Source organism: Bombina bombina, chromosome 10, assembly GCF_027579735.1.
Source record: "Bombina bombina isolate aBomBom1 chromosome 10, aBomBom1.pri, whole genome shotgun sequence".
Classification (NCBI taxonomy): Eukaryota; Metazoa; Chordata; class Amphibia; order Anura; family Bombinatoridae; genus Bombina; species Bombina bombina.
Window position 1 is genome coordinate 32,694,138 of NC_069508.1, and position 12,380 is coordinate 32,706,517.

At 36.0% G+C, this 12,380-nt stretch overlaps 1 protein-coding gene across 1 annotated transcript in view; it reads left to right on the top strand.

Moving 5' to 3' along the window:
* Positions 1–12,380, top strand: part of SOAT1 (sterol O-acyltransferase 1) — a 71,102-nt gene that overhangs the window by 52,072 nt on the left and 6,650 nt on the right. Inside the window, exons 14-15 of the mRNA XM_053693929.1 lie at positions 2,518–2,653; positions 4,179–4,324. Coding sequence (XP_053549904.1) covers positions 2,518–2,653; positions 4,179–4,324 — 282 coding nt within the window. The remainder of the gene's footprint in view (positions 1–2,517; positions 2,654–4,178; positions 4,325–12,380) is intronic.

Genomic DNA, 12,380 nt, shown 5'->3' on the forward strand with positions numbered 1-12,380 from the left:
GTGCAGCAAACGCTAAAAATAAATTTGGCAAATTTTAGCATAAAGTTGCATGCATCCCAAATTTTTGTCTTTCGTGATACAATTTTCTTTTTAAGTTATGGTGGAGATAAAAGGATGAGATTAAAACCCTCCATTTCATAACAGTAAGAGCCATATTATTATTGTATATCCAATTAGAACATCTAAGCAAGTATCCCTGCTTGCTTTTCCCCCAGAAGTATTCTGTATACATAGTTTCCAATGCACCACAGAACTCTGGGTAAGATATGTAAATTAGATATACCATATCTCATATGTTTTGCTTCAGTACTGTGTTTAACCATAGCGAGTACACAATTCATGCAATTTCCGGCCTCCAATAGATTTAAAAGACCTTTATTTCTTGTAAACTGGGTCCATAGCTACAAAAACGTAACCATAGCGAACCCTTCTGGACAGCTGCTTTGAGCTCGTTAGCTTATCGGCAGAAGATAGGTTTGACTTGCTGCTAAATGAAGCTTATTTCCAGGACATTGGTAACAATGTATACAGAATAGAAAGTGGGGATACTTCCCTAGATGTGCAAATTGTTTATACAATAATTGTTCAATTTTAATCAACTTACTTCTGTTATCTAATTTGCTTAGTTCTCTTGGTATCCTTTTTTTAAAAGCATACCTAGGTAGGCTCAGGACCTGGGAGCTAGCTAGCTGCTGATTGGTTGCTGCACGTATATATGCCTCTTGTCATTGGTTTACTGATGTGTTCAGCTAGCTCCCAGTAGTGCATTGTTGCTCCTTCAATGAACAGCAAGAGAATGAACCAAAATTCATTATAGAAGTAATTGGAAAGTTGTTTAAAATGTATGTTCTATCTGAATCATAAAATAAAAGTTGGGGTTTCAAGTTCCTTTTAAAGGGATAGTAAAGTCCAAATTAAACTTTAATGATTCAGGGCATGTCATTTTAAACAACTTTCTAATTTTACTTTTATCATCACATTTGCTTTATTCTCTTGGTATTCTTAGTTGAAAACTAAGCCTAGGTAGGCTCATATGCTAATTTCTAAGTCCTTGAAGGCCGCCTCTTATCTAAAGGCATTTGACAATTTTTCACAGCTAGAGGGCGTTAGTTCATGCGTTTCCATATAAATAACACTGTGCTCATGCACGTGGAGTTATTTAAGAGTCAGCACTAATTGCCTGAAATGGAAGTCTGTCAAAAGATCTGAGATAAGGGGGCAGTCTGCTGAGGCTTAGATACAAGGAAATTACAGAGGTAAAAAGTATATTAATATAACCGTGTTGATGTGTCCATCAAATAGGTCCTGTTGAGAACACTGTCTGAAATATGAGTTTAATTTTACTCCATTAGTGTCACTTTTGAGGTACATATTTATCTCAGTAGCTTTTTCTCCCCAAAGAGAAACTTCACATTTCAAAACTAAAATCAAACACAAGGAAAGAGGCGCCGTATGTGTGAATCTGAAACAGCTGACATCAGAAAACATGTGCAGGGTACTCACAATATGGAAAGGCACTCCAATGTGCCTATAGGAGCAGGCTGGTATTCACAGCAAACCAGCTGGCTGAACAGGCAATCCAGAATAACCAAAGTGAGAGACTCAGAATCTAGATCCAACGGTATGGAGACAGGAGCTAGGTGCAAACAAAGGCACACCACTGTGTGAATCTGTAGGAGTACACTAATAAATTCAAAATCTGTGCAGGGTACTCACATTCTGTGGCGGCACTCAGTTGTGCCAGTGGGAACAGGCTGGCTTTCTCAGCAAACCAGCTAGCTGTATAAGGAAAATAACAGGAACCTCCACAGTCCTCCAGATAAAACAGGTAGCTCAGAAATACTCAATTTGAGATGAGGATATATGATTAAAAACAAATTTAATAAAGAAATAAAATCAATTAAAAATACATATATCACTCATGTGCAGCAAGTGACATGCAACGCGTTTCTCGGAATCAACCGTTTCCTCAGGCATCAGGATGCCTGAGGAAACGGTTGATTCCGAGAAACGCGTTGCATGTCACTTGCTGCACATGAGTGATATATGTATTTTTAATTGATTTTATTTCTTTATTAAATTTGTTTTTGCTGTTTTGAAACATATATCTGTAGTCACGTGGGTCCATATACAAACTATTATCCTTGATAGCGCCCCCTATTGGGTCTTTCCCTTTGTTTTTACATTTCAAAACTACTTTACTACACAATGATGTTAGAATAATGTGCAATTATTTCTCCATTACAATGAGATGGGATTTGGACTGTAAGATTATAATATGTAACTTGTTAGCCGCGCCAGTCAACCATACCATTCTCTATGTAAAACACACTATGCCTTTTTCATCAGTTTATGGATCCTACAAACTTACTCTTATTGATAAGCTTCAACATAAAGACATAGGTTTTAGTTATTTTCTTGTGTTGATCTTTGTTTAAATCATTTAAAAATAGAACTGATAATGCAGGAAATGATTTACTTCTACAACGGTTTCTTATACGTTTCCAATCCCTTAAGTTTTTCGGCAGGAGGTTTAAGGGCGCCGCCATGCTGTCCGTGTTCACAGTCTCCGCAGTGGTTCATGAGTACGCCCTTGGTATCTGCTTCGGCTTCTTCTATCCGGTCCTCTTCATCCTTTTCATGGGATTTGGCAGTAAGTTGAAGACCATACAGTCATACTCTGCAGAATACGATTTGTTACAGTGCTGTTGCATGTTAATCAATCATCTAAACTTTTGTTTTAGATCACTGGTTTTCAAACCTGTCCGCAGGCCACATTTTGAGTGTATCTATACTGGAGCAGAGGTGAAATAATCAGCAGATAGTAAACCTGGTTATTTTAAATGCTCTCATCTAAGGTAATCCTGTTAGAGAGGCCTGCGGACAGGTTTGAAAACTAGTGTTTTAGAGCGTTTGGGCTGGGTCAGAGTGGTTGCATTTTATTAAAGTGACAGTAAACACCTTGTAAGACTGAACGTAATTAGAACAGATTAACACCTTGTTTGCTGCATTTGGCACAAATACCCTAAAGACCTTACATATTAGCATTATGCAACTGAATTGCACGGCAGTATTTTTGTCTATTAAATCTGTTTTCCATTGCATTAAGCACTTACTTAATGTTACCCACATAAAGACCAACAATGTTCTGTCCATATCTCCACAGTTTGTTTTTATATAATGTTCATTTCTTGGAGGATAGTTTAGGACACTACAATTTGTTTAAAAAAAAAGAAGCTTTTCTTGTATTTGTCTACATACTCATACATTTAAATTCCGTTGGTAGTGTGTACCTGCAGCCTGTAGGTATATAAAGGGGGGCTGTGATTATAGAACTTAAGTTCCACTGTTGATTCCTGGCACATAATTTGTGCAGCAATTAGCAAGAAACTGACTGGAGCTAGTGCAGGTGTCTCTTAGCAGCCTCTTAAAAGGGAAAGCTCCTCATTTGCCTTCCTGTAGAGACCACTGCCCCCTTGTGGGGCTGTGAGAGGAAGTAATAGACCCTGTACAAATTTTATACATTTAAATCATTTTTGCTAAATAATACATATTGCAATGATTACTATTAGAGGTGTGTGTGTGTATATATATATTCATGATTCAGATATGTACACTATTAAACAACTTTCCAATTTACTACTATTACTTTTGCTTTTGTTTTCTTGTTATCCTTTGTTGTAAAGTAGGAAAGTAAGTTCAATAGTGTGCACCTGTCTACAGCTCTATTTCCTGTCATGTAGTGCCCCAGACATGTGTATGCTACCTATCTAGATATCTCTTCAACAAAGAATAACATGAGAGTAACGCAAATTTGATAATAGATCAATTGGAAACTTTTTTTTTTTTTTTTTTTTTTTATGGTATTCTCTGTATGAATCATGAAATAAAAAACTTGGGTTTCATGTCCCTTTAAGGGAAAACCCATTTTACGGTATACTGCCCCTGTTAAAGAGCCTCACAACTTAGCATTCTGTGTAACCTACAAGTTGTTTGTTTTTTATGACATTGAGCAGTTTGAAAATTGAATCATTGTGAAGCAGCAATAAGCTGCTGTTTTTTTTTTTTTTTTCTTTTTCCCAATAGTGTCAAGACCCCTAAACATGCTACATAACAAACACATAGCAGAACGCATGAGTGGGTCTACATTGGAATTAACATATTCTATTTTATTGTAGTGATCTTTAATTTCATCCTGCACGATCGCCGGAAAGGTCCCATCTGGAATGTGATCATGTGGACAGCCCTGTTTCTGGGTCAAGGTGTTCTTCTTTGTCTGTATTCCCAGGAGTGGTATGCCCAGCGACACTGCCCAATCAGCAATGTGAGTTGTACATAAAGGCCTAAATCAGTAATGGGCAATTGCATATCGCCCTCTAAGGCATCTCATATGGCCCTCGGTCTTTCTGTTTATGCCACAATACACCTAAGCACTTTTTTATAACACATCTTCTCTTGCTACATCTGTAGCTAGTTTCTTGCAGTTCATTGCTGCCTCTGAGCCTACCTAGGTATGCTTTTGATCAAGAGAATTTAAAGGGCTACTAAATGCAGTAGAATTGCATAATTAACAAGTGAATAATAAATAGACAATGCAATAACATTATAAATAAGCAGTACTTCTTTTTTTTTTCTGGCAAATTGTATTTTTCCTCCCACTTCCCTGTACCCATTTATCATGTGACTGATATCAGCCAATCACAGACTTGTATACGTATACTCTTTGAGCTTCTGCACATGCTCAGTAGAATCTTGTTCCCCAGAAAGTGTGTATATAAAAAGACTGTGCAAAATTTAATAATGTCTAAAATAGAAATGGTTAGTAGTCAGCGCCAGGAGAGCAAAGCACACAAACTCGCTATAAGAAACGGCCACCTTACAGGGTCGTACAGAATAATAAATAAGTTGCGAGGACATAGGAGTGCCACCCAAAGGGGGCTTAAGAGTGCTGGTGGAAAAACTGGGCCCAAAGAGATTATCAATGTGGGTGTATAATCGCCAAAAAACAGCACATAGTACTGTATTAATAAAGAGCGTAGAAATAACATAGTACTGTATTAATAAAGAGCGTAGAAATAACATAGTACTGTATTAATAAAGAGCGTAGAAATAACACCTAGTACTGTATTAATAAAGAGCGTAGAAATAACACCTAGTACTGTATTAATAAAGAGCGTAGAAATAACACCTAGTACTGTATTAATAAAGAGCGTAGAAATAACACATAGTACTGTATTAATAATAAAGAGCGTAGAAATAACACATAGTACTGTATTAATAATAAAGAGCGTAGAAATAACACATAGTACTGTATTAATAATAAAGAGCGTAGAAATAACACATAGTACTGTATTAATAATAAAGAGCGTAGAAATAACACCTAGTACTGTATTAATAAAGAGCGTAGAAATAACACCTAGTACTGTATTAATAAAGAGCGTAGAAATAACACCTAGTACTGTATTAATAAAGAGCGTAGAAATAACACATAGTACTGTATTAATAAAGAGCGTAGAAATAACACCTAGTACTGTATTAATAAAGAGCGTAGAAATAACACATAGTACTGTATTAATAAAGAGCGTAGAAATAACACATAGTACTGTATTAATAACACATAGTACTGTATTAATAAAGAGCGTAGAAATAACACCTAGTACTGTATTAATAAAGATCGTAGAAATAACACCTAGTACTGTATTAATAAAGAGCGTAGAAATAACACATAGTACTGTATTAATAACACATAGTACTGTATTAATAATAAAGAGCGTAGAAATAACACATAGTACTGTATTAATAATAAAGAGCGTAGAAATAACACATAGTACTGTATTAATAATAAAGAGCGTAGAAATAACACATAGTACTGTATTAATAATAAAGAGCGTAGAAATAACACATAGTACTGTATTAATAAAGAGCATAGAAATAACACCTAGTACTGTATTAATAAAGAGCGTAGAAATAACACCTAGTACTGTATTAATAAAGAGCGTAGAAATAACACATAGTACTGTATTAATAAAGAGCGTAGAAATAACACCTAGTACTGTATTAATAAAGAGCGTAGAAATAACACCTAGTACTGTATTAATAAAGAGCGTAGAAATAACACATAGTACTGTATTAATAAAGAGCGTAGAAATAACACATAGTACTGTATTAATAACACATAGTACTGTATTAATAAAGAGCGTAGAAATAACATAGTACTGTATTAATAAAGAGTGTAGAAATAACACATAGTACTGTATTAATAAAGATCGTAGAAATAACACATAGTACTGTATTAATAAAGAGCGTAGAAATAACATAGTACTGTATTAATAAAGAGTGTAGAAATAACACCTAGTACTGTATTAATAAAGAGCGTAGAAATAACACATAGTACTGTATTAATAAAGAGCGTAGAAATAACACCTAGTACTGTATTAATAAAGAGCGTAGAAATAACACCTAGTACTGTATTAATAAAGAGCGTAGAAATAACACCTAGTACTGTATTAATAAAGAGCGTAGAAATAACACCTAGTACTGTATTAATAAAGAGCGTAGAAATAACACCTAGTACTGTATTAATAAAGAGCGTAGAAATAACACCTAGTACTGTATTAATAAAGAGCGTAGAAATAACACCTAGTACTGTATTAATAATAAAGAGCGTAGAAATAACACATAGTACTGTATTAATAATAAAGAGCGTAGAAATAACACATAGTACTGTATTAATAATAAAGAGCGTAGAAATAACACATAGTACTGTATTAATAAAGAGCGTAGAAATAACACATAGTACTGTATTAATAAAGAGCGTAGAAATAACACCTAGTACTGTATTAATAAAGAGCGTAGAAATAACACATAGTACTGTATTAATAAAGAGCGTAGAAATAACACCTAGTACTGTATTAATAAAGAGCGTAGAAATAACACCTAGTACTGTATTAATAAAGAGCGTAGAAATAACACCTAGTACTGTATTAATAAAGAGCGTAGAAATAACACCTAGTACTGTATTAATAAAGAGCGTAGAAATAACACCTAGTACTGTATTAATAAAGAGCGTAGAAATAACACCTAGTACTGTATTAATAAAGAGCGTAGAAATAACACCTAGTACTGTATTAATAATAAAGAGCGTAGAAATAACACCTAGTACTGTATTAATAATAAAGAGCGTAGAAATAACACCTAGTACTGTATTAATAATAAAGAGCGTAGAAATAACACATAGTACTGTATTAATAATAAAGAGCGTAGAAATAACACATAGTACTGTATTAATAATAAAGAGCGTAGAAATAACACCTAGTACTGTATTAATAAAGAGCGTAGAAATAACACATAGTACTGTATTAATAACACATAGTACTGTATTAATAAAGAGCGTAGAAATAACACATAGTACTGTATTAATAAAGAGCGTAGAAATAACACATAGTACTGTATTAATAAAGAGCGTAGAAATAACACCTAGTACTGTATTAATAAAGAGCGTAGAAATAACACCTAGTACTGTATTAATAAAGAGCGTAGAAATAACACCTAGTACTGTATTAATAAAGAGCGTAGAAATAACACCTAGTACTGTATTAATAAAGAGCGTAGAAATAACACATAGTACTGTATTAATAACACATAGTACTGTATTAATAAAGAGCGTAGAAATAACACATAGTACTGTATTAATAAAGAGCGTAGAAATAACACCTAGTACTGTATTAATAAAGAGCGTAGAAATAACACCTAGTACTGTATTAATAAAGAGCGTAGAAATAACACCTAGTACTGTATTAATAAAGAGTGTAGAAATAACACCTAGTACTGTATTAATAAAGAGCGTAGAAATAACACATAGTACTGTATTAATAAAGAGCGTAGAAATAACATAGTACTGTATTAATAAAGAGCGTAGAAATAACACATAGTATTGTATTAATAAAGAGCGTAGAAATAACACATTACTGTATTAATAAAAAGCGTAGAAATAACATAGTACTGTATTAATAAAGAGCGTAGAAATAACACATAGTACTGTATTAATAAAGAGCGTAGAAATAGGGTGAAAAATACAGACAGTAAAGATTATATAAAAACACATGTTGTATATAAAAACAGTTTTAATCCAAAGAATATATGGAACAAGATTGCTAGATCTATGTGGCAATCTAGCCGAGTTATTCACAATCTAGAGTAAAATGTTTAAAAAGCAACGGTGAAAAACATATGACAAAATAAGGGTATAACGAAAATAAAGAATAAAACAACAAGAAAATGTTATTTCTACGCTCTTTATTAACACAGTACTATGGCCTAGATTTGGAGTTCGGCGGTAAAAGGGCTGTTAACGCTCCGCGGGCTTTTTTCTGGCCGCACCATAAAATTAACTCTGGTATCGAGAGTTCAAACAAATGCTGCGTTAGGCTCCAAAAAAGGAGCGTAGAGCATTTTTACCGCAAAAGCAACTCTCGATACCAGAGTTGCTTACGGACGCGGCCGGCCTCAAAAACGTGCTCGTGCACGATTCCCCCATAGGAAACAATGGGGCTGTTTGAGCTGAAAAAAAACCTAACACCTGCAAAAAAGCAGCGTTCAGCTCCTAACGCAGCCCCATTGTTTGCTATGGGGAAACACTTCCTACGTCTGCACCTAACACTCTAACATGTACCCCGAGTCTAAACACCCCTAGCCTTACACTTATTAACCCCTAATCTGCCGCCCCCGCTGTCTCTGACCCCTGCATATTTTTTTAAACCCCTAATCTGCCGCTCCGTAAACCGCCGCCACCTACGTTATCCCTATGTACCCCTAATCTGCAACCCCTAACACCGCCGACCCCTATATTATATTTATTAACCCCTAACCTGCCCCCCACAACGTCGCCGACACCTGCCTACACTTATTAACCCCTAATCTGCCGAGCGGACCTGAGCGCTACTATAATAAAGTTATTAACCCCTAATCCGCCTCACTAACCCTATCATAAATAGTATTAACCCCTAATCTGCCCTCCCTAACATCGCCGACACCTAACTTCAATTATTAACCCCTAATCTGCCGACCGGAGCTCACCGCTACTCTAATAAATTTTTTAACCCCTAAAGCTAATTCTAACCCTAACCCTAACACCCCCCTAAGTTAAATATAATATTTATCTAACGAAATAAATTAACTCTTATTAAATAACTTATTCCTATTTAAAGCTAAATACTTACCTGTAAAATAAATCCTAATATAGCTACAATATAAATTATAATTATATTATAGCTATTTTAGGATTAATATTTATTTTACAGGCAACTTTGTAATTATTTTAACCAGGTACAATAGCTATTAAATAGTTAAGAACTATTTAATAGTTACCTAGTTAAAATAATAACAAATTTACCTGTAAAATAAATCCTAACCTAAGTTATAATTAAACCTAACACTACCCTATCAATAAAATAATTAAATAAACTACCTACAATTAACCTAACACTACACTATCAATAAATTAATTAAACACAATTCCTACAAATAAATACAATTAAATAAACTAGCTAAAGTACAAAAAATAAAAAAGAACTAAGTTACAGAAAATAAAAAAATATTTACAAACATAAGAAAAATATTACAACAATTTTAAACTAATTACACCTACTCTAAGCCCCCTAATAAAATAACAAAGCCCCCCAAAATAAAAAATTCCCTACCCTATTCTAAATTAAAAAAGTTACAAGCTCTTTTACCTTACCAGCCCTGAACAGGGCCCTTTGCGGGGCATGCCCCAAGAATTTCAGCTCTTTTGCCTGTAAAAAAAAACATACAATACCCCCCCCCAACATTACAACCCACCACCCACATACCCCTAATCTAACCCAAACCCCCCTTAAATAAACCTAACACTAAGCCCCTGAAGATCTTCCTACCTTGTCTTCACCATCCAGGTATCACCGATCCGTCCTGGCTCCAAGATCTTCATCCAACCCAAGCGGGGGTTGGCGATCCATAATCCGGTCCAGAAGAGGCTCCAAAGTCTTCCTCCTATCCGGCAAGAAGAGGACATCCGGACCGGCAAACATCTTCTCCAAGCGGCATCTTCGATCTTCTTCCATCCGGAGTGAAGCGGCAGGATCCTGAAGACCTCCAGCGCGGAACATCCATCCGGACCGACGACTGACTGTTCCTTTAAGGGACGTCATCCAAGATGGCGTCCCTCGAATTTCCGATTGGCTGATAGGATTCTATCAGCCAATCGGAATTAAGGTAGGAATTTTCTGATTGGCTGATGGAATCAGCCAATCAGAATCAAGTTCAATCCGATTGGCTGATCCAATCAGCCAATCAGATTGAGCTCGCATTCTATTGGCTGTTCCGATCAGCCAATAGAATGCGAGCTCAATCTGATTGGCTGAGTGGATCGGCCAATCGGATTGAACTAGATTCTGATTGGCTGATTCCATCAGCCAGTCAGAAAATTCCTACCTTAATTCCGATTGGCTGATAGAATCCTATCAGCCAATCGGAATTCGAGGGACGCCATCTTGGATGACGTCCCTTAAAGGAACAGTCATTCGTCGGTCCGGATGGATGTTCCGCGCTGGAGGTCTTCAGGATCCTGCCGCTTCGCTCCGGATGGAAGAAGATCGAAGATGCCGCTTGGAGAAGATGTTTGCCGGTCCGGATGTCCTCTTCTTGCCGGATAGGAGGAAGACTTTGGAGCCTCTTCTGGACCGGATTATGGATCGCCAACCCCCGCTTGGGTTGGATGAAGATCTTGGAGCCAGGACGGATCGGTGATACCTGGATGGTGAAGACAAGGTAGGAAGATCTTCAGGGGCTTAGTGTTAGGTTTATTTAAGGGGGGTTTAAGTTAGATTAGGGGTATGTGGGTGGTGGGTTGTAATGTTGGGGGGGGGGGTATTGTATGTTTTTTTTTTTACAGGCAAAAGAGCTGAAATTCTTGGGGCATGCCCCGCAAAGGGCCCTGTTCAGGGCTGGTAAGGTAAAAGAGCTTGTAACTTTTTTAATTTAGAATAGGGTAGGGAATTTTTTATTTTGGGGGGCTTTGTTATTTTATTAGGGGGCTTAGAGTAGGTGTAATTAGTTTAAAATTGTTGTAATATTTTTCTTATGTTTGTAAATATTTTTTTATTTTTTGTAACTTAGTTCTTTTTTATTTTTTGTACTTTAGCTAGTTTATTTAATTGTATTTATTTGTAGGAATTGTGTTTAATTAATTTATTGATAGTGTAGTGTTAGGTTAATTGTAGGTAATTGTAGGTAGTTTATTTAATTATTTTATTGATAGGGTAGTGTTAGGTTTAATTATAACTTAGGTTAGGATTTATTTTACAGGTAAATTTGTTATTATTTTAACTAGGTAACTATTAAATAGTTCTTAACTATTTAATAGCTATTTTACCTGGTTAAAATAATAACAAAGTTGCCTGTAAAATAAATATTAATCCTAAAATAGCTATAATATAATTATAATTTATATTGTAGCTATATTAGGATTTATTTTACAGGTAAGTATTTAGCTTTAAATAGGAATAATTTATTTAATAAGAGTTAATTTATTTCGTTAGATAAAAATTATATTTAACTTAGGGGGGTGTTAGTGTTAGGGTTAGACTTAGCTTTAGGGGTTAATCCATTTATTAGAATAGCGGTGAGCTCCGGTCGGCAGATTAGGGGTTAATAATTGAAGTTAGGTGTCGGCGATGTTAGGGAGGGCAGATTAGGGGTTAATACTATTTATGATAGGGTTAGTGAGGCGGATTAGGGGTTAATACATTTATTATAGTAGCGCTCAGGTCCGCTCGGCAGATTAGGGGTTAATAAGTGTAGGCAGGTGTCGGCGACGTTGAGGGGGGCAGATTAGGGGTTAATAAATATAATATAGGGGTCGGCGATGTTAGGGCAGCAGATTAGGGGTACATAGGGATAACGTAGGTGGCTGCGATTTGCGGTCGGAAGATTAGGGGTTAATTATTTTAAGTAGCTGGCGGCGACGTTGTGGGGGGCAAGTTAGGGGTTAATAAATGTAATACAGGGGTCGGCGGGGTTAGGGGCAGCAGATTAGGGGTACATAAGTATAACGTAGGTGGCGGTCGGCAGATTAGGGGTTAAAAATTTTAATCGAGTGGCGGCGGTGTGGGGGGACCTCGGTTTAGGGGTACATAGGTAGTTTATGGGTGTTAGTGTACTTTAGGGTACAGTAGTTAAGAGCTTTATAAACCGGCGTTAGCCAGAAAGCTCTTAACTCCTGCTATTTTCAGGCGGCTGGAATCTTGTCGTTAGAGCTCTAACGCTCACTTCAGAAACGACTATAAATACCAGCGTTAGAAAGATCCCATTGAAAATATAGGCTACGCAAATGGCGTAGGGGG